The sequence below is a fragment of the Styela clava genome, chromosome 3 (genome assembly GCF_964204865.1).
Source record: "Styela clava chromosome 3, kaStyClav1.hap1.2, whole genome shotgun sequence".
NCBI lineage: Eukaryota > Metazoa > Chordata > Ascidiacea > Stolidobranchia > Styelidae > Styela > Styela clava.
Window position 1 is genome coordinate 23,040,287 of NC_135252.1, and position 23,015 is coordinate 23,063,301.

The 23,015-nt window shown below is 37.3% G+C and overlaps 3 protein-coding genes across 4 annotated transcripts; 1 reads left to right on the forward strand and 2 right to left on the reverse strand.

Annotated features, from left to right (window-relative positions):
- Positions 1-2,759: 2,759 nt before the first annotated feature.
- Positions 2,760-6,588, forward strand: LOC120342304 (protein rolling stone-like). 2 transcript variants are annotated; one of them, XM_078110893.1, is made up of 3 exons: positions 2,760-2,901; positions 4,040-4,301; positions 5,152-6,588. In XM_078110893.1, exons 1-3 carry the CDS (start codon positions 2,818-2,820, stop codon positions 5,646-5,648), a joined length of 843 nt encoding a protein of 280 aa, XP_077967019.1. In that variant the 5' UTR covers positions 2,760-2,817; the 3' UTR covers positions 5,649-6,588. The 2 variants fall into 2 exon arrangements, with proteins under 2 accessions (XP_077967019.1, XP_077967020.1); XM_078110894.1 differs by lacking the exon at positions 5,152-6,588 and adding an exon at positions 4,664-4,809.
- Positions 6,589-7,225: 637 nt separating this feature from the next.
- On the reverse strand, positions 7,226-11,981 carry LOC120342836 (protein rolling stone-like). The gene is made up of 4 exons (XM_039411821.2): positions 11,882-11,981; positions 11,078-11,161; positions 9,994-10,216; positions 7,226-9,702 (listed from the first exon to the last, which is right to left on the reverse strand). Exons 2-4 carry the CDS (start codon positions 11,159-11,161, stop codon positions 9,206-9,208), a joined length of 804 nt encoding a protein of 267 aa, XP_039267755.2. The 5' UTR covers positions 11,882-11,981; the 3' UTR covers positions 7,226-9,205.
- A 1,515-nt stretch (positions 11,982-13,496) lies between these two features.
- On the reverse strand, positions 13,497-18,262 carry LOC120343063 (uncharacterized). The gene is made up of 5 exons (XM_039412140.2): positions 18,201-18,262; positions 16,735-16,894; positions 15,900-15,969; positions 14,597-14,714; positions 13,497-13,676 (listed from the first exon to the last, which is right to left on the reverse strand). The coding sequence occupies exons 2-5, from the start codon at positions 16,875-16,877 to the stop codon at positions 13,612-13,614; spliced, it is 396 nt and encodes a 131-aa protein (XP_039268074.2). The 5' UTR covers positions 16,878-16,894; positions 18,201-18,262; the 3' UTR covers positions 13,497-13,611.
- Between the last annotated feature and the right edge of the window lie 4,753 nt (positions 18,263-23,015).

Below are 23,015 nucleotides of genomic sequence, written 5' to 3' on the forward strand. Positions count from 1 at the left end.
GGGTTTGATGATTGCACAACGAGAAAATTCTACTTTAGCAACATGAAGACGAATTTCGGAGCGAATGTGTTCATTTCAATACTCGCTGGGCCGCATTGATTTTCGACCTTTTTAAACCACGTCCTGTTTTTACAATTTGTCAAGTCTCGCGCCTCATTTTAAAAACAAATATCTAACAACATGCTTAAGATAACAGATAGTATGAAGGAAGTGTGCTTTATTCGAAGAAAAATAACATTTTAGATAGTTTCTTTGATTACTCCATAATATACACAACTTTTGAATGGAGAATTCTGGAGGACGATTTTTTTTTTTTTGCGGATCAGAAGTTTTCCCAGACTCGGATCAGTGTCTTTGAGACACGTCATATCCGAGTTATATCGGTCAATCGCTTCATAAGCATGCTTCTGCATGTTCGGTATGTGCCGCGCATCAGCAAAGCACAGGCTTCCACCACAGGCTTCTACGTATGCAATGCATACGCTTCAACCTGGGGCTTCCGTCCATGCCATGCAGTGCAGGGCACAACTTCGGCCACCCCGGCTTCCGTACATACCGCGTATAACGCAGCATGACATCCACCGAGAAGCTCAGATAGCCGTTTAGTATTTCCTTCCAGTTACTCCTTAGTCCTAAAGGTTGCACGTCATAGAATTTATGTTCTATCATTATGAAGAATTCCATGATTTGGGTTACAGTCAGGGCGACTGGACCAGTCTGGAGGGCGACTGTTACACTTTTGAAACACCTAAGCTATTGCAGTAATAATGACCAATTCAATATGTACAGTATATGCCAGCAATGCGCTGTTAGTTGAATGCTTTTTTTGTGATATGGCGATAAACCGAAGATCTTTGGCGTCGAATGTAAACCTTTATTAACAGATAATATTATTTCCAATTCTCAAAATGTTCTACAATATGGTCTATTGATCATCACAAAATGAAAGTCCTCGAGAGCCGGTTTGATTACATTATATGTCGACACAAACCTATTTTAACCGAAAATTGTTTGTGAAAATCGTTTAGTACTTGCTAGATTCGTGCCATGTCCACTGTCACGCTTATTTCACTACAGCTGTTTATTAATCAGCGACTTCCGTTTTACTCTGTTGTGTTCTTATGACGTAATAAATACACCACATACTCAATTTAGCAAAGTTATGTAAAATAAATGTGATTTAACTGTTATACCAAAATCAAGACAACGTATACTTATAGGACGCAGCCATATTGCGCTTGTATAAACGTATGTCCAAGTATGATTTAACATGAAAAATTGAATATCTGCAACACAGTGCATTCCAGGGGCTTCGCAAGTTTACATACAAAGTCTATAATAATTTATATATGTATAGTACATATTACGTTTGCGACTATTATCAAACTTGTTACAATTTTAAGGATCAATTTATTTCCCAGTATTAGGTTTACTTTTATATCAGGGTGGCCCAAAAGTAGGTATACAGTTATTTTATTTATTATTTATTACCTTCCAAGCAGCTAGAAAACTAATGTAAAATTCACACTAGATTTATTATCTAAAAAAATAAGCAATTTTTGTGGTACTTAACAAGTAACATAAAGTGAACTGCAAGTAGCTTCAAAGCATATAAAATAGTTTAATAACTGTATGCCTACTTTTGGGCCATTCTGTATATATGTATTCATAGTTTATACAATTCAGAAAATGAAAGACAATTCAACTATAGCACAGGGGGAGCCCCTATTTTACCAATAACCCTATTATTCCAGTTAAATTTTCAAAATGAATGCATTATTTTAAGCACATGAAAGCGCGTTATATTTCCGGTGAAATTGATTAAAGATTACTCGAATACAAATGTTGAAACATTGATGGTTAGTTTGATTAAAAATTGAATGCAGTTAGAGCGGCATTCATATCTTCAGAGATCAGAAAGTTAATATAGCTTTGTCAGTTATGGCTATCAGTTGTGGTTTTTAAGAGGTGTTTTTAAACTTTGAACTCAGAACTTTGCGCGTTTTGGCAAGTTTTCTAGTGGTTATTCACTGTTTTTGTACGTTTTGGCAACGTTTCTAGTGCTTTTTGACAATTTTCACTGTTTTTGCTCGTTTGGGCAATGTTTCTAGTGCTTTTTGATGGTTTTCACTGTTTTGGCTCGTTTGGGCAACGTTTCCAGTTTTGTTCGCAATTCTGAAAGATCATTTGAAAGCTTTCATTACTTCGATAGCAACGCATAGTTTTTCTGGAAGTTTAGAAATTTGCTAGTTGTGGTTTTTAAGATTTGTTTTTTAATCTTTGTAGTCAGAACAAGGCTCTAGTTTAGCATACATTTAAAGTTTTACCCTGTATCATATCCACGGCAATGATAGGCTTGAAAGCTATTATTACTATTTGGCCTGGGGCGACATATTTAAATAACAAGACAAGAGATCATGCCTGTGCGAGTTTCCGAGTTTCGTGACCAAATATTCGAGCATTGCTTCCTCGTATAAGTATATCAAGCTTGTAAATGGTCAGGTAACAGATTTAAGTTTATGTCACATATGCTAACGGTATTACGTGTGTCCATATATTGGAGCATTGCTCTTTTAATTGGGCACGGAGTGGACCTATGGATTGTTTTTGTTATTATGTTGTTGTTGTTGTTCTTAATGTTTTTCTTCTTATCGTTATGAAAAATTGATTTTCTCGTTAACTACGGGACCATTTGCTTTGATGAAATTTTCAGGGGTTAAGATTGTATTTTTTTGTTAGAAGGCTACATGAGCTTGTTTTTTTCTTTATTTTAGTCCTTATAATAAAAATCTACAGTGGAATGAGATTTGGAATAATATGGCAACAAGCTGGGGATATGAGTTTCAAAAAAAGCATTTTGGTTTTGCAGATGCCGTTGCAGAAGACTTCTATGTGTCTCAGGTACTAATTCTCTTATACATGTCGGCATTTTTATAGGCTTACCATACGCAGGGCTGGGCATTTTCGAATACCTGATGATTTCAGAATCGAATCGAATAATTTTTTCGAATTGAATCGAATCTCGAATACTTGGGAGATATAAAACTGTATGTAACCTTCTTATTGTATTAGGTTTACCAGACACATAAATTACTGAAAACATAGAATACATCGCTCAGGCAGATTGTTGAGGGTTCACACACAATAAAAAACATGTTTTCATCAGTAACTCACTACAGGAAAGAGTCGTATGTCAGGATATCGTTGAAAAAATATGGCTTCCATAGAAAAAATTGAGAAATTTACCTCGACCATTGGCGGAAAAAAAGATGGCGGCGATTCGAAATTTTGCTCTGAACCGATTCGAATAATTTCATATTCGATTCGAAATGCCCAGCCCTAACCATACGTCCCGATTTTGACAAGTTATCCCGGCGTCCCTCCTAGTTGACTTGAATGTCCCGGCCAAGGTTTCTTCTTAGGTGCGCTACTGCGCCATTGTACGATACCATCAGGTCATTTGTGCAGTAACATCTCATTCTCGCGCATTCGTAACATTACATTTTCAAAGCGTGGCTCGTTTTATTTCCTATCTACATTGGAAACACCCTACAAACAAGAGAACGATGCTCAAACATACGGACACGTAATCCAAAACGACGTAGTGTGTGTGTGAAATATGCCACAGTAGACTACCGGTGCCAATCATCACAAAAACTCGAAACAGTCACCACGATGTCATAAACACGCGTTCCCATGAGAACCCCTGACAAGGCCATATATGTCCCGTTTAGGCCTCGCACCGTCACTGTCACGTCAGCGAAATGCTCGCTAAATCCTACATAAAAATATACGATGTCATAAAAGTGTGTTCCCACTTTGCGAAGTATTTCTAATCAATAGCCACGGAAACCCTAACCCTAACGAAATTTTAGACCCCATTTGCTTAGTGCAATTAAAGTATTTTTTATTCATAAATTTTATAATGAAACACTTTTTATGACATCGTGTTTTTGAGCAACAGGATTTTGCTAGCATTTCGGTAGCGTGAAAGAGGTCTCGCACCTTATATAACTACAACATTTTCATCCTATTCTAGTGGTTCTCCAACAGACTACTATTCGTCGTCTACAAAGCACTTATATTCATCTACTGGACAAGCTGGGTTATATACGGCACCATTTACTACGTAAACCTAAAAGACGTCGGATTTCGTTACCCGTTCTACCTCTCACACTGGGGCGAATGGACGCAAGTGCTGTATTACGGATTAACTTTAACAGTTGCATTGTATGGATTTTTAACAAGAAAATCTTCGACAAACGGCGAGATATGCTGTATACGGAATACATGCAATAGAGGTGAATTTTTTGCTGTTTTATTTCATTTATTAGGATGTTGATTTCAATGAAATCTCAGACCGAGCCTTTGATGAAAGTAAGGACACAAGTCTCCAACTGATCACTGGCGCTGTCAGCCAGGTTCGTATACCAGCGACTGTGCGAGTCGTGTAGTGGGTAGTTTAAGCTCATCTCGGTTAAATTTGCTGTGAGTATTTTAGAATTTTACTGTATTGCTTTAAGCAAAGGGGAACACTTTTTAATCCATTTAATTTGTTCATCGGTGTTTTCAGCAAACTTGGTGGTCTCTCAGGCCTCATGAAACCAGTACCAGTGCTTGACTTTCGTGTCCATATATATGACCATTACTCTCTTGTTTTTAGGTTCAAATCATATAAAATACACAATTTAGTGTGCAATAGTAGCCCATTGCGTAGCTATTGTGTGTATTGGTTTATTATAAATTTGTTGGCTTTTTTGTGTTTTGATTTGGCTTTTTTTTTACCACTGGGATCTGGCAACACTGGTACTGATGCACGACCTTCCCTGTCCAATTATTACTACCAATCCTGAGATCGGTAAGTATGTTGATAAGTATTTTTCTGTTTGTTTGTCTGTCTGTTAGATGAACGCGATATTTCACGAAGGCGAGGTTGAATCTGCTCCGAATTTTGCATGTGCACTCATCATATCTTGGACCAGAAGTCTGTTGATTCTGGATGTATTGTCGTATAATTAGCGAGTTATTAATTAATTAGTGATGGGACACGCGGTGTCACTATGGATTCATGAATCGAAACCGCAGTTTCGATCGAAAAGGCTTCGGTCTCCGACCGATATTCTCGTTTGATCATTGCTCACTTGTTTTCAGGTGATCTACGTTGGTTCCATCATTTGTGCTGGGTTGTTCGGACATCAGCTGTATCAGTATCGTATCTCATAACCATCGTATTTTGGGCGTTCGGATTGGAAAGCAAATCCCCGCCTCGTATCAATGTCCATCGCCATGCAATGAATTCTATTTTAATAACATTAGATTTATTCATGGACAGAGTGCCGATACGGCTTCTTCATTTTGTGTACGCATCATTATTTGGACTTACGTATTCCCTATACACGGTATTTCTACATCTGGGTGGAGTGAGGTCTCGTTTCTATGATCCTTTGCTCGATTGGGAGAGAATTCCCGGTATTTCAGTTGGCGTCGCATTTGGGGTAACTCTGATTGCGTCACCTTTACTTCATGTTGTTGCATTCGGATTCTACCATTTGAGGGCGGTAATTGCCCGCCAATGTGGTTGCCATAGCGACACAGCGTCATCAACTCGGAGTGAAATTAATCCTGCTTTGGAAGAGGATATTGTGTAGAAGTAAACGAATAACGAGAATTCATTAAGGGGGTAAACAACGAAGATGACGTCATCAGATGTGACGTCATAAACGTTTGAAGAGAAGTCGCAAGAGAAGTTGACTTTCGCATTCAATAATATGATTAAAAAAATTTTGCTGTAAACAAAATTTGACCCCGTAATATTTCTCCAAATATAAAATTTCCGACAGGAACTCAAGAAGCATCAATCTGGAAGAAGCATCAAACCATTCTCAACAGACAAAAGCCTTTATTATAACAATTTGGTTTTGTTGGAGTACAGGTACCAAAATTTTCTTCGATCTGGTGCCGAGAGCAGGAATCGGAATTAAGTCGTTTTTAAATGATTCGGAGTTTAAATGAACCGGTGTTTAGTGTATGTTCTTCCCGGGTTTATGACGCTCCCTTCAATTATCTAGTAGTTGCTGTCGAATCATTGCTGGTTGGGGTAGGGAGAAATCGGTTTCAAATTTTCAATACACAAAGAAGACATTAGAAGACTCTTATTTATTTTTGTGTTTCAAATATTTTCTACGCGGCCAGATTTTATTGTTTTTATGATTTATCGGAACACGTTTATATGACATTCGAACAGTTCATTTAACATTTAACTGGAGTTCTGCTGACATCACGATTTTCGGACCTCCTGAAGTATACGCACCAAAATGGAAACCTGAACTCAGGTTGTGTACCAGGTTAGGGTTCAGGTTGTGCGACATCTTGGTGCGTATACTTCAGGCGGACCCAATTTTCATTTAATTTTCGTGCCCGTATATTATTTGTAGGGCTGGGCATTTCGAATCAAATAGTAAATTATTCGAATCGGTTCAGACGAGAATTTTAATGTACAGCCACGTCTGCAGGTTGAGGTTAATACCTCAATTTTTTTATTCATATCAAATTTTTGAAATACTGAAATAAAGACTCTTTTCTTCCGAGTGATTTATTGATGAGTGATGGATTACGTGTTTTCACTGATTTATGTGTCTGGAGGACCATTAAACTAAACCGGCCGATACAACTACATATTTTCCAAGTATTCAATTCGAAAAAAAATATTCGATTCGACTCTGAAATCATAAGATATTGAAAAATGGCCTGCCCTAATTATTTGAGTACAAATCATATTATTATGAAAGCTGACGACCCCTTTATTGAATACTGTTTTTTTTTTAATTAGTACTGTTGGTTCCATTACATTTGAACCCACGTACATTTGAACCCATGGCAATTGCACCTGTATGCTATTGCACCTATGGAATTTTTTTTGTTTTTCGGATAGTTGAACCCATACTAACCCTAACCCATGGGTTTTAGCACCCGCATATAGATTGAACCCGTGGATATACGCATGGGTTCAAATGTACGTGGGTTCAAATGTACGGTCACCAGTACTGTTATGTAGGCCTACAAATTGTATCTAATAAAAAAAGACTGGCATAATGGCCGTTTAAAGGCGCATTTACTTTCTCTAATACAGGTCATAACGCATGAGAAAGGGACTTTGAATTTATTAATATTGAATAACAAGAAAAAGAATTCCCCAAGGGTACTTTAAATCAGCGCAAAAGTCGGCAGGCTTCTGTTAGTAAATATTGTTCGACTTATTTTTTATTCATTTATTGTATGATTCAATGTTAGACTCCCTCATAAGTGACGCTGCTGGATAACAGTTACTGAGTACAAAAACGATCATAGCACGTCTATATGTCCAATAATTCATGTCGTACTTCTCTCAAAGTTATTTTAAACACTTCATGTCCGATTGTAGACACTTTCATCAAAATAAAATAATAATAAACTCAGTCCTTATTGACTTGATATTGACTCTTTTTTACGGAGCCCACAATAAATTTACAAAAAATAAAAACACATTGTTATTTGCCGATTAATGTCCCTGAGTAAACCTAAATTACTGTTCGAAGTAAGTTCGCGTATTCCTGGACTGCATTATCGAAGAAAATGTGGTTTACCATTAGATACTATGTTATCGAATTCTTTTTTGCCTTCAAAATAATAGAAAATATAGCATCTTCGACTTAATTCATGTCATTTTATAGAAACAAAATAAATACTTGGTCCGATAAAAAAATTTTTGGATGTGTAAAATATTAATCAGCAGTTTATTTTCTCACCATACTGAAAGCACACTTGAGGTAAAAATTGCAATAAATAATTAAAAAGCATTTCAGAGTGAGGGGAGCCGCGAGGAACCATATTTGGTTATCGAGCAGCGGCAACCATTAAATATGATACGAAAAAAAGAATTCAGCATAAAATCATACGGATTGTATAAATATTGATTAATATTTACAGGGAGTCCTCGGGTTACGACGGTCGCGACTTACGCTGTTTCGAAGTTACGAACGCGAACTCCATAACGCTGTTTCGAGGTCACGAACGCACTCCATGAAAATATAAAAGATAATACTGTACTGTAATATCTAAGCCCTTAAACTGGATCATTGTGATCAAGAAAATCAGTGCTTTGGGCTCATTGGTCTTCGTCATTTACTTTTTGCATTATTTGTACATTTTATTACTGTACCATACTTTACAATACAGTGCGATATGTATAGAGTAATTTATGTACTGTACAGTACAGTATAATGTTCCGATTTACATTGAAATTCGAGTTTCACCGCTTCTCAAGAACGGAACAACGTCGTAAGTCGAGGACTCCCTGTAATAGAAAAATTCGGGCTGCATTCGAAGTAAAACACTGTAATACAAGCTTAGGCATAAATATTGAGAATAGATAATTTTATATAAAATTGCGCTTTTTCAATAATCCATGGAATCCTAGTCATCAGCAACAGTGAAATGTTAATAACCAATAATACAACGCTACCGTCGTGTTGATGAGATTAATTCAGTTTTTGGTCACAATCTGCGGGTAGTACAAAAAACTTGAACTTTCAAAAAAAAAAAAAAACATCTAGACCTTTCGCAGTATGTGCTGTTGGGAATCGCTATCCCTTGCACTTGTACGCTTACGATGAAAATTACGTCGCCAATTAAAAACTGTAAACTTTTAAATATATGAGATTCAAATCGAAATAAATTCGGCGCGCTATTCAATTTTTAACCAACTCAAATATTAGCAAACTCAAACAATAAAGTCGTTCAAATGTCTAAGATCAGGCCTTGCTAACTGGATATTGATCAACGAAGTGTACATTACAAATTCATTGACTCATAAGTACTCAATGTTCAGCGTCCTAATGTTCGATAGGTGAATTGTTTTTCGATGCACTGCCAGTCGTGACTGGAGATGTGGAGAAACACCAGTAAACGCTTAAAGGTACTTAAAAGGCAGGCTTCTGTTAGTAAATATTGTTCGACTTTTGTTTCTTTGTATGATTCAATGTTAGACTCTCTCATAAGTGACGCTTCTCGATAACCGTTACTAGTTTATCGCGTCGCTATTCACTCGCAAATCCATTATTTTGTACACTTTCGGTACGTGAAAATATAAACTATCGACTAGTGACTGAATGTTGCTTTAACTTATAATGTAGAACGACTGTTATAGTAATAATTTATCCAATATCTTCTATATAACTTCAGTTTCAAAAGCTTGATTTGAGGTTCCAGTCAGTTCTTTGATTTGACTACTGGTTGCTATGCGCCTGGCAATAAACGCCCTCAAGTGGTACATGCCAAAGGTCAAACTGTGTAGCAACGGAACTGCGACGAAAACAGCCAGGATGCAAAGAACGATTGAAGTTACCGGCACTTTTTCCCAGTCTAGAGCATTTCTATAGAAAGAAGACATCACATCGGCAGCATGAATTATGTATGTGAATAAAACATAGGTTATTCCTATAAGCATTGGATATACGAAATGAAGAAGCCTGACTGGGACTCTGCTCACGAAAAGATCGACTGTGACGAACACCGCGTTCAGCGCGTGGCGATGTATGTTGACTGCGGTTGAAGCCTTCGCCGTTGTTTTCACCAAAGCCCAGAATAAGATGGTGACTACGTAAGCAACGGTGGTGCTGACAGACCGAGTTGCCCATGATAATTTATGGAACCAGCGAAGATCACCTAGAAATAAGTAAATGATATTGATGAGTGGTGAAATTTAAAAGGTTCGGGCAGGTTATTATTCCGGACTAACAATTTTATTATCATCCAGAATGATGTATCATGTATCGACCGGGATTGGAAAGATATTTGACCCGGTAAACCAACACAGAAGTATTATTACGTCATTATAACAAAACACTTGCCCCACTTTTTGGACTTGGTACGCTCTTGTGGTTACTTGAGTCCGCGCCGAATCGGCGACTTGAGTCGTCCAACGCTGCTGGGCAATATTGTAATAAATTGAATTACCTGAATCATGTTCGTCTAATTGAGAGTATCCATATATTGCAACAGACAATGATATTCCAAAATTGAAGACCATCAGCCATTCGTCCCAGTGGGAGAGGAAAACGTAGTATGCCCAACCTCTTTCGTGTCCCGAGTATTCGATCGTTCCAAGGATAACCCAACCCGTCCAGTATAGAAACAGAATGATCCGGTAGACAATGAAAATGATCTTCGAACGACCCCACTGGGAATGTATTTTTAAACAGGGTTAGAGAGAATGTAAGTTTCAATCCATCTTGTGACAGTGAACAGGGCTACGGCTTCACTTACAGCGGGTGAATTCCCTTCTCCCTAAATTTTATACCCCTCATTTGAGGTGTCATACCACACTACACTTTCTCACTAAGTATAATTGCATTCAAATATATGAAGTATGGCATATTAACAATGCAGATCGTCTGCCAAATACATAACACATTTTAAATAGTTTTATCGCAAAATATTTACCACCGCCTAAATTTCGTAACACCCCCTTAAAATGAAAGGCTGGGGAACATACTCTACGAGAAAACATCCATTTTGCGATGGCCTGTGAAACTCGCATTCATATTCAAACAATCCAATACCCTAACCTATCCCTGTTCGAGATATCAGATGATAGCAGCCACAACGAGTCGCCTGGTTGATCATTTAAAAAAAAATCATATAATATTATATATAATTTTTCTTCTAGTTTGCTTAAAGTAAAGTCGCAAAAATAAAAAAAATATTGATGGAAAATTTTCAAGCCACCACCAATGCCGATAAAATTATAAACATTTAAGGAGATTTGTCTTTGCGAGACAATTAAAAAGTGGAAAAAATACCAAGAGAAACAAGATACATGTCAGTTATCGTTGCGAGAGAGATATTTAATAGATGAGTTTAAAATTTAAGTGAAGAAAATTTGGCCCTCCCTTAGTTTGTGCACCAAAATGGCGTACAATCCTAACCTGGTACACATAATATGTTCAGGTTGTGCGCCATCTTGGTGCACATACTACAGGAGCACCGACAATATTGTAGCCAACTTTTGTTGCCTCATGTATCCAACTTACTAACGTACCTGTGATAGGTAGAACTCTCTCTTTGTGCAATCATCAAATCCAAAGTGTTTCAACTTGAATTCATAACCACAGCTGGTCGCCATCTTAGAAAATTGAATCTCAAATATAATTTACTCATTTGGGGATTAAGCAAATTCTAGATGTTGTCAAATAATAAAAATAAGTAATTTTAAACAGAGCAACGAACGCACGCGCATAACGTGCTTCCCGGGACGACTACCCTATGCCCCCTTACACATGTCCCAGCATATGCTAGCACTGTCTAACACACCGCAAGAGTCGCTCAGTCAACTCAATTTTTTCTTTGAAAATCTTTTTTTGTCTGATATTCAAGAATACAAGTTCAATGAAAAAATGTCTAACTCCCGAATCCGACTTCACAACCCTGGGTTCGTTTCTATACCACCACCAACGTTCCTGTAATAAGTAGAAATCTACATTTGTGCAATCATCAAACCCAAAATGTATCAACTTCTTCTCGCCATCTTAGAAAACTAAACCTCAAGTATAATCTACTAACGTAAGTTAATAATACAAAATAAAATATTGTCGGCGAAGTCAGATGATTTGACGATGTTTTTTTTTCTTCGAATTACATTTTCAGGTTTATGTGAGCAGGGACGTAGCAAGAAAAATATTGAAGGTGAGGTTCTGTAATTTCTAATTGCAAAGTTAGGGTGTACAAGATGGCGGGTCCGACCGGATGGCAAACGTAGGTTTTCACGATTCTTAAAGGTCTAAAAAGCATTTCAAGCTACGAAAAATTGCTATGTATAATAGAGTGGAAAATGCATTTTACCGACCCTTTAAGCTTGCTTGAGCTCCGTACTTGAAGTCGTATTTTTCTGTACCACCCCATCGCAATTTATGCATGTACCATCACATAAAATACCCATTGGAATGCAAGAAAAATTTCTAAATTAATGAAAATTTAAGTTCAGTGTCTATTAAATAGGACTACTGATGTATGAAAAGACATGCAAAGCGACAACAAACCCATCGCAATTCATGCATGTTCCATCACATGAAATACCCATTGGAATGCAATAAAAATTTCTAAATTTATGAAAAATTGAGTTTAGTATCTACTAAATAAGACTACATATACAAAGAGACATGCAAAGCGACAACATTCATTGACTTTCTGTCTAATCGGCTTTTCTTCCTCCAGAGATAAATATAAAATCCTATCCTAACCTTTTATTACAAGCTAGAGATAGAAATCAAGTTTCTCGAACACATTTCTCTTTATTACAAGCTCATTGCATCGCCTAATTTACTTTGACAGCTATGACTCAATTATGCTAACGAAGTATAATACATCACAGCGACACAAGTCATGTTTCTATAAAAAGGAAATTCGTCATCGGTTAAAACAATTAAAGTTAAAAAATGAAGATAATTTGAAAGGCAATTTACAGTTACTGGACACTACTTTTCTCATCAGTTAGCTCATATTCTACACAATTTTTATTTTTCGTTTAATAGTCGAATCATAGTTTTTCAAAAAAGACAAATTATGGGCATGGCTGGGCTTACCATACGTTCTGGTTTAGCCTTTGAAGTCCCAATATTAGCAAGTTGTCTCAGCGTCCCAGCCAGTGGACCTAAATATCCCGGGTATGCGGTAGTCATAAGTATTTGGTACTGCTGTAGTATGCGAACCAATATGGCGGACACGTTGTGTCGTAGTATGTGTAACAGGTTAGGGTTAGGCAATGATTTCAGGTACAAATACCACGGGAGTCACGTGGCTAATCCCCAAACCTATGGGCAGGGGGTATATTCACTAACACAAACTCGTTTTAGAACCAAAATACAGAAAATTGAAATAAAATTACGACCTAACCCTAATCTGGTACACATACTACGTTCCGGTGTCCGGAAGTATCGTTTTTTTTTATTTAACATTAATACAAAGTTGTTTTAACGGAGGCAGCCGATTAACCACTGAGTGGCGTACACTTCACTAATTCAGATAGAGAGCTAAATTGTTATATCATAGTAATGATATAAAGTATGAACCATACGTCGATTTAACACCCAACTGTAGACCTACTGTTATTAAAATTTCAAAATGCCGGAAACAAAATGAATTTTCCAATAACTTAAGCTGAGACCAATAAAGGATATTTTAATAAGATTTACAGCTAATTTTGATGCCCAAAATCTACCCACAATTGTATGAAAGAGTTAAAACTATTATTAAAGGATGGAAACGAGATTAACTTGTCCAATCAGCACTGTACCGTTTTCTTGCTTCTGGTATATGGTAAGCCTAAACATGGAGGTCTTTAACCTGTGATATTGACATAGCCAGGTCCGGCGCATTAACCACTAGGTCGCCACACCCACATCACGCCCATTTTTGTCAGGTTCTCAACTAATCCAAAACTAGCTTAGAATAATACTCGCATATTATGGCGCCACAATTTTTTTGGATTTTATTTGTGCAAGTTTCTGTTGTAAATAAAAAAAAGCAATAAAATGTAATGTTCGGTCTTTGTGGTCGTTCCGGCAATTAGTACATTGCCTACTGGAACAGCTCGACTTCGTAATTCTCGTTTCTCTGATCAGCCATGAGTTGTTGGAATTGTCCTGTAAATGAAAACAAATAAGTTATGGAAAATCAAAAATCGCTGGCATATTAAAAGAGCCCATTTGAATGTCAGGGTCAGGCATTAGTTAATTTGACGACAACTTGGCAGCTTATGGGCACGAAGTAGCATATGATCGTATTTTTCGTTATTGTTGCAGCTTTGAAAAATCTGTTTTCTCGGCAACTAATGGCCCAATTTCCATTACTTATAAATAGAAATTAATAAGAGCGTAATCAGTCCGAAATTGGATTGGGGGGGATTTGGGTGGGGTGAACAGCCAGATAAAAGTAGACACTGTTATCCAACAAAATCTTTAACAATCGCATTAAAGACTTACTTCGCTGTCAAAGTTATCCGAGGTGCATAAGCCTACATTTTAATCTATATCGTTTGGTTCATTTAATGAAAGGATTATTAATAACAAGCCAGTAAACGTCTGTTTTTTGGAGGAGGAGAGGGGGTTACTTATCAAAGAAACTATACCAAAAATTGCGGGAATGTGAAATCAAACCAAGGCAACAGAAAGGGCCAATAAGAAAACCGGAAAGTAGTGACTGGAAGCATCTAGCGCTCATCAACAGCCTAAACTTAAAGGGGGAGGCTCTACCTTGGGCTACGCCTATGTAGAGATAGTCGACTTGGCGCCGATATTTTACTCTGATTTATTGTTGGTTTTATAATTTACAGACACATTATTAAAAATTCGGTACATTTCGTTTAACAATTTTTTGACATTTCGGTTGCAGTGAAAATCAATAAAGTTGGAGCTATTGATCCAATATTTCCCCTTCTATCAGTTCTACCCGAAATCAATCGTGTTGATGTTTATATTCTACGGGCACACCTTTATATGACAGTCGGTACAAGTCTTCCATCAATATAATAAACAAAAATGGGAACATAGGTCCAACCATTTACCTTCCGACATGTCCACAATCGCATCCAGTCCTTTCTCGATCATTTCAGCATTCTCTCCTTTCTGGGAGGCGATTTCGTCAGCTAATAGTGATCTCACAAGCTGGTATTCCGCTTCGTCCTTGAAGAAAAAGGGAACACTAAGTGAGTACAATGGGAACATTGAATTGTTTCGTGTATAATTTAAATCGGTTTAGAAGAGAATTCGTTACTCCCGTAGTATATGTACCAGGTTAGGCTTAGGTCATAATTTTATTCCGATTTTTCTTATTTTAGTTCTATTGCGAGTTCGGTGACTGTCTTCGTTAGCCAAGTAAATATACCCCTGCCCATAGGCTTCCGTCCCTTTACACAAACTTGATGTAAAAAAGCGAAAAAATTAGTTACCACAATATTGGTATACATACTTCTGGAGCGCCGAAAATTCGGGTTGGCTTACTTTAATGGCATTTCGTAGTGAGTTAATGGGAACGCAGGAAAGACCACGATACTCGGTACGCGTAAGTTGAACAGGATATCATATTCATATTTATCTCGGGAGAGAGGAAAGCCGATAAGACGGATTATTGATATGGCGAACCTCTTATTACTAATTTATGTCGGGTATGAGATTAGTCAATCAGTTATTTAATTGTTACATGAACTTGATGGTGGAGGAAGCTCTAATTAATTGGGTGATGAATAGGGCTGGGAATTTTCGAATATCTGACGATTTCAGAATCGAATCGAATATTTTTTTTAAAGAAAATTTCGAATACATGAGAAGATATGTAGTTGCATCGACTATTTTAATCGGCACTCCCGTAGCATGTGAACCAAGATGGCGGACACCGGACCGTATTATCAGTACCAGGTTACTGATAATTTCAGGTACAAATACTACGGGAGTTAGCTGGCTAGTCGCCGAACTCGTAATAGAACTAAAATAAGGAAAATTATGGCCTAACCTGGTACACATACTACGTTACGGTGTTCGCCATCTTGGTTCACATACTACGGGAGTACTTTTTATTGTGATGGGTTCTTAAGACACATAAATTAGTGGGAACACGTAATCTATATTTCAGACAGCTCTCTGAGTGTCAACACGACACACAGTAAAAACATGTTCCACCAATAACTCACTTGGAAGAGAAGAATCACATCTCAGAATTGCATGTTAAAAATACGATATGAATATAAAAAATTGAGGGATTCCCCTCAGATGGCGGCAATTCGTAATTCCCGTCGAATTCGAATTTTTACTATTCGATTCGAAATGCCCAGCCATAGTAATAGCATATCCCATGCCTCATGTTCAGCTTACCATAGCTTTGATTCTCCTCAATTCCTTTAAATCTTGATCTCCGACCAATCCGGCTACTGCTTTTGCACACCTGTGTAAAAAATGAACTTTATTAAGCTACAACGACTTATTTAACTGAGCATCGATTTAGTCGAAGATATGGGGGGCGTATCAGTCGTAATGCCACGTGACGACGCCACATGGTCAAATATATAAAACCAGTAAGTTGAAGCTAATTGTGGAGGTAAAAGGCTAGACTACGGGGTGTCCGTAAAGTCCCTTTTCAATTTTGCTATTAAGTCAGTTCTCAATATATCTTGACCAGGTTTGTTGTTTTTATTCAGTAAATATTCAAGTTTTTCACTTCATTCAATACATCTGTGAGGACCAAAACAATTTATGGTATCAATAAATTCTCTTTGCAATTTTAAAATTTTTTAAAACTTTATGGACAATCTATACTTTTTCCACCTTTAGTTACTAAAAATTTAAAATTGATTGGTCACTTAGTTGTGGAGGAAGCGACCTTTTCGACAACACCAATTCTCGTTCCGTTATCACATATTCAAGCATCAATAAAATTTTCTTTTTTTTGCAAGTTTACTCCGAGACTGCAAACCGCGGCTATGAAGTAAGTATGAAGAAATTTACAACTGAATTGTCTGTTGAGAAGGCTTAATCAATTTATTATGTTTTTTTTTTTTTGACAATTTGGACTCCGATCACTACCACAAGAATTGCGACTGAATTCGAAGATTTTCACTTCGGAGATAATTTACCTCAATAGTCAATTACAGATGCCTTACATGAGCAAAAGATATAAAATTCACAAAAAAAATAAAAATGTGATACTTACTTAATGGCGGTTCCCACATGCGGCTTAATTTTTTTTACCACGTGGAGAGCCTTTTTGATACCTTTTCTAATAAATCCCCAAGCATTTGAGTCATCCACAAATGCAAGGGACAAGAACACAACGAGTATGAAGGCAATTTTCATCTTGTTGTTTTTGTTTTCTGAAAGTTAAAATAGAAGGGACGGATATAATATTGGGTATTGTGGTCTGGCGAAGTGAATGCCGTAACTGCTTAAATAACGCCAGACAAAATACAATGTGAAATTTTAATGTAATTAAAAAAGTCGGTGCTCCCGTAGTATCTGCACAAAGATGTCGCACAACCTGAACATAGTATGTGTACCCAGTTAGGGTTATCAGGTTGTGCACCATTTTGATACACATACTATGGGAGCGCCAAAAAATCTGTATGACGCATAAAGAAATTCATGAAAAACTCGTTCAAATCGAACCCACTCAACTTTAGGAAATTAAATTCAAATTGGGAATTGCGTTCGCGCAAGACGAACTTTTATTTTGAAAAATGAAGATTTGGGTTGTATTCTCACATCACGTTTTTGTTTGGCAGTATTTAAGCTGTTACGGCGTTCACTTCACAAGACCCCAATGTTGGGTTGGCACAATATCGACTCGGACACGAGTCAACACTCATGTGAGACTAAAACTGATTCGAGTTTAAATAAAACTAGTCGCCAGTGTGACTTCGACCAGTCTTTGACTCGATTGGGTGTTCAGGGTTTTTTACCCAACATCTATAATTAATATAAATACTGCATGTTATTTTTTTAAACTAAAAACAATTGGAGCTCTTGAAGTATGTGCGCCATTAAACCAAGGATAAAACTCACGGCGCACTTACACGACAAAAATTCTGCCTTCAAACAAAACTCAATTTTGTGATCGTTAATGCGTGCTTTATGCCTTTTGAAGTTAGTACACATATGGGTCTATGCAATATTATTTGAAATGCTAAAAAATCACTCATGTTCGCTAAACTCGATTCAGCAGATAAATGGACTGCAGATCACGAAATTCCAGCAAATAGTGGTTACCTATATTGTTACGTAACAATAGAGGCAGACATTAAGTAACAATAAGTAAACGACATAGAAAAGTGAAATGAATTTGTTGATTCATATAGCATTCGGAAGAAGAAACAATTAAACATTTCAAATAAATACATCTTGTAGAATATTCGATCATATTTCAGTTATGTTTATCACAATTCTGTTAATTTTCGCGGCGCTCCTAGCAAACCGTCACGGCGCACTAGTGCGTCGCGGCGCACCTTTTGGGAACCGCTGGCCTAACCCTAACCTGGTACACACACTATAGGAGCAACCAAAAGTTTGCCACGTCCCCGCCTACAGTATAGTCATTTTGGTTTGCTGAAGTGGGCAGTGGATCTTTTTAATCTAGTAAAATTTTATTCGACAGAGAGAAGATTCACATACCGGTACGTTTACCTTTGTAACGGTCTTTCGTTTCTTGATACTTCTTCTCTGAGTTGATGCCAAGTGTCTCATGCTCTCACATTTTATGGATTTTCAACAGGAAAATTGGAAATGTATTCTTCTATTGTAAGGTGAATAAGGTGTTGTAGTACAATAGGAGAACACAAGTATGATATCATCTTCGTCTCCGATTGCTTACTATTGTTGAATTAAATAGTGAATGTTGAAAATGAAATCTATAGAATTCAATTCCATATGTGTTACATTACAATGCATTCAATTTTTATTGTACCATGCTAAGACGTCAATCATAAATAAGAGTTGGGTAAAAGCGCTAACGCGTTTATAGGCCGGAGATGAAAAAACAAATTTATATATATTTTCGTGGGTTCACAGGTTATAATTCCGCGGTGGATAATTATGTGCGAGATTGCTGAATTCCTCGCCGCCGTAGTGTGGTTCACGTCACCGCTGGTGGGTTACGGTTTCCCCCACCATCAAGTCCATGCAACTGAAAACAAATAACTAATCCCATACCCGACATGGAATGGTAACCGGGCGAGAGGCCGTGGTTCGCCATACTATCAAGCCGTCTTATAGGCTTTTCTTTCCCCCGGGATAAATATGTAAATCCTATCCTACTTAAAAGCTCGTTGTTTACAAATGGCAACTCAGTTAACTGATGGGCATGGTTTCGAACCAGGAACCAAACATTTTTCCCATCTAGACTGGCGGGTTGTGTAATTGTGAAGTAAAGAGTGTTACAAAGTGTTACAAAGCAAACTTGAAAAATAATAGGCCTCGTGCCAAAACTAAGTTTAATTGCAATTTCAAAAATTCCCTTGAGCTATTTTCAACTAAAACATCGAAATTTGGTTTTAGTTTGGTTGTGGCAGCATCAAGCGGGCCAGATTGAATCAACCAATGGGCCGGATTTGGCCCGCGGGTCGTACTTTGCTCATGTCTGGTCTAGACCAGTGCTCCACAACCTTTTTTAACTTGCGGCACACTTATAAATCTTGCCAAATTCGACGGCACACCACAAGAAACGAAACTGTGTAACTTTGTTTTATGTTAATATTTCAATGAGAGATTTGTGGTTGTTTTTAATGAGCAAAATACGTGAAAGAGCAACTCGAAGTTTGCCGTCAACATCATTTTTCATACAGGATCGTTTATTGTATTTGATCATTAATAAAGAGGAAAAGCTTTGTTCGCACACATAAGTTGTGCAAAACTGGGGCAATATTTCATTAGCTGCATTGGAAATGCCATTATATTCTTCTTTTATTGAAATCCAAAACACATCAAGTGGAATTTCGCTGAATTTCAGTCTTAGCGTTCTGTCGTTACTTACTTCAAAGAAATTTTCTCGAATACGCAGGGGTAATTCTTTCGTAGCTCAAGTTTTATTTATATTCGATTACTACACGACTACACGTGCTATGTTTCAGCATCGACAATATGCTTTACAATATATCTGCTTGACATATAGGCCTATTCCTTGTTACGTCACAAATGCACAGTGGGGGAGTCAGGAATTTGAATTGGTGTCGCTCAAGCTAACGTAAAAGCAGGTTAACTTTACGTTAGTAGAGTAGAGTAGTAGACTAACGTAAAATTAACGAAGGATAAAAAAAAATCGTAAAAAGAGGAGAAAAGTTGCAATTCCTGTGCGGCACACCTGGCATCGTCTCGCGGCACACCGGTTGCGGAGCACTGGTCTAGGCTCTGGTCTAGCATATGCAGAACCGGAATCTGTCCTATTCAATTCTTTTAAGACATTGTATTGCCGATAATTTTATTCTTTCATTCAATTACATAGGAAGTGATGTTCAGATGTATCCACTATTGTCAAGATGTGCCAAAGCAATTTTAATTCTTGTTTTATATGTTACCGATATTTTATTGTTTAATTCACTTACATTGATATATATATTATTTCAATTGAAAGTGACAATATATAGAAATTAGCGGAAATTAGATACAAATGGCGGCAACGCTTTCAATTTTTCTAATTAAGATAATGCTAGATACAAACGTATGTTTTACATATTGTGCTAAAACGACAATCATGGAAGAAAATTTGGTATAAGCGCTAACGCGTTTAAAGTCAGGAGATGAATAATCAAATTGATATATGTTTTAATATTGGACCGGTGCATTTAAACTCAAACTTACGTAACAATGCCAGGGAGTCCTCGATTTTCGGCGTGTCGTGGTTTGATCGCACCGGCAAAATTACGAAGGCTGTCAGAATGGTGTCGAGAGCAAAACCTCTCAGTGGCGCACAGAAACGCAGAAAAAGGGCAGAAGAGGAAGCACGTATGAAAAAATTAAAGTAACCAAGATAAACGGCAAATTTTAGGTTACCATTGCCTTTTAATAGCGACATGTTATGCTTTTTGACAAAATAAAAAAGCGTTGTTTTAGCTTATGTTCAAGAGTTTTTAGGGTCATTTCCACAAAATATTTTTGCGGGGGGGGGGGGGGGGGGGGGGGGGGGTTTCACGAGAGCCTTGCTACGCCACTGCGCTCACCAACGCACCTTTGATCCACTGCGTGGGTTCGCAGATTCCAATTCCGCGGTGGGTAACAATTGCTGAACTCCCCGTCGACGTAGGGTGGTTCACGTCACCGCTGGTCGGTTACGGCTTCCTCTACCATCAAACAAGTCCATGCACCTGAAAAATAACGGACTAACTAATCCCATACCCGGCATGGTCTGGTAACCGGACAAGAAGCCGTGGTTTGATATAAGATTAAGCCGTCTTATTCGACTAAATAATATGCATAATCCCATCCTAGTTGAAAGTTCTTTGCTCTGCAAATGGCAACTTAGTTGTGATACTGGTCCATTTTGTAGAACTATAGAATATAAACAGTGGCGGTCTAATGGGGTGGATATAAGGTCTAAAATATTGTGGGGGATATTGGGCGGACATATAGACAGCTGATTAGGAATAGGCTTGGATTTATGATGCCAATCTCCATTTGAATGCCCTGTTACCCAAGTCGGGTATGGAAATTGATATTTAAAAAAAACTAGCAATATCCTGTTCGAACTAGATTCCGCCTATACATATATATATATTATTTTAAAATATCGATGCTATGTTTTGATAATGCTTTTCATTTAGAACGTCTAAAAATTTGCATGCGCTTTCACGTGTATTTTAACGCCAGGACATAAAAACAACAAAAAGCGGAAATTTCACGGTTTTTGGACCAGGGGCCACCTAGACTGGCTGGCCATGTAAGTGTGACGTAAAAGTTACACGTTACGAAAAATATTTACAGTGTTTGTATGTATGTATGTTTATTCGTCTCGTAAAAGCAAAAACACAGGAGTTAGTGAATATCAACATTGAAGACGGGATGTATACACAAGACCATACTTAAGTAAAACTTAGGTAAGTAAGTACTTAATAAGTAAAAAATAATGAGCCTCGTGACAAAACTCAATTGGATCGCGATCTCAACAAATTCCTTGAGCTATTTCGAAATTTGGTTTTAGTTTGGTTGTGGCAGCATCAGGCGGCCCTATTGAATTACCCAACGGGCCGGATTTGGCCCGCGGGCTGTACTTTGCTCATGTCTGGTCTAGACTATAGTCTAGCATATGCAGAACCGGAATCCGTCCTATTCAATTCTGTTGAGACATGTTCATTGTATTGCCGATAATTTTATTCTTCTATTCAATTATTTTGAAAGTGTTTTTCAGATGTATTCAGTATTGTCAAGATGTTTCGAAGCAATTTTAATTATTGTATTGTATGTTGCCGATAATTTTATTGTGCCATTCACTAACATTGAAATTATATTTCACTTGAATAAGACAATATATAGAAATTAGCGGAAATTTGATACAAATGGCGGTAAACCTTTCAATTTTTTTTCAATTAAAATAACGCTAGATGCAAACGTATGTTTTACAATTCGTTCTCCTCATTTCATTATTGAATATGTTATCTATCGAACACGTAACGAAGCTGTCTTACCCTGGCCTCCTTTCCGCGAGATAAATATGAAAATATCATCCTATGTAAACCCGAAACGAGTCCACCCCGCTGTCGTAAACCCGAAACGAGTCCATGCATCTGAAATGTGTGCATCGTGCTAAGCGTTAGAACAGCGTTTCCCAGCCTTTCTTGGTCGCGGACTGTTTTCTCACTGGCGAAAACCTTTGCGAACTTAAGGAGCATTTATTGCAACCGTACTCTTTGTGAAGAAGCAATAAAACCGAACATAACATAAAATTCGGAAATTCGCGCATTTACGCGTTCGTTAAAAGAGCCGACTTTTTAGTGTGTAATGGCGGTTTCTGTCGCACAATATTCAGTCCATGACGACGACGAGAATTTAAAATGTCTTTCTATTCTAATTTATTGTGTTCATGGTGGTAACTCGCCGTTGCGTCGACTTACGACAAGATGAAAACATTACTTCTTTAAAATGCCACGGCAATCTGCGAACATAATAATGTGAGAATATATTGCCCGATTATATTTAGTTTTGATACGTAGTTTTTGCGATCTCGCGAATTTGTTATCGCCGTTAGAAAAATTATACTTTCTGCTGTAAAGTTCCAGATAGTACAACTTGATTTAGCACTTAAATTATATTTAAAGTTTATTAGTAAATCAAAAATACATATTCATCACCTTGCTTTACTATTAAGTTAATTGTGATGATTTTAATATGCAATTGTGTTGACGAAATAAAAACAATACTAATCAGAAAATATTAATATGGTAAAGTGCCCGATTATATTTTGTTTTGATTTGTATTTTTGTGAATTCGACAAATCTGAGCTGTTCGTAGGTC

Coding starts and splice junctions, on each gene's coding strand:
- LOC120343063 (XM_039412140.2), bottom strand. CDS start 16,877: ATGAAAATTGCCTTCATACTCGTTGTGTTCTTGTCCCTTGCATTTGTG. Junction 15,970..16,734: donor CATGTGGGAACCGCCATTAA/GTAAGTATCACA, acceptor TTTTTTACACAG/GTGTGCAAAAGCAGTAGCCG. Junction 13,677..14,596: donor GATTGTGGACATGTCGGAAG/GTAAATGGTTGG, acceptor TTTCATTTACAG/GACAATTCCAACAACTCATG.
- LOC120342836 (XM_039411821.2), bottom strand. CDS start 11,161: ATGGCGACCAGCTGTGGTTATGAATTCAAGTTGAAACACTTTGGATTT. Junction 10,217..11,077: donor GAGAGTTCTACCTATCACAG/GTACGTTAGTAA, acceptor ATACATTCCCAG/TGGGGTCGTTCGAAGATCAT. Junction 9,703..9,993: donor ATTAGACGAACATGATTCAG/GTAATTCAATTT, acceptor ACTTATTTCTAG/GTGATCTTCGCTGGTTCCAT.
- LOC120342304 (XM_078110893.1), top strand. CDS start 2,818: ATGGCAACAAGCTGGGGATATGAGTTTCAAAAAAAGCATTTTGGTTTT. Junction 2,902..4,039: donor AAGACTTCTATGTGTCTCAG/GTACTAATTCTC, acceptor ATCCTATTCTAG/TGGTTCTCCAACAGACTACT. Junction 4,302..5,151: donor ACGGAATACATGCAATAGAG/GTGAATTTTTTG, acceptor ACTTGTTTTCAG/GTGATCTACGTTGGTTCCAT.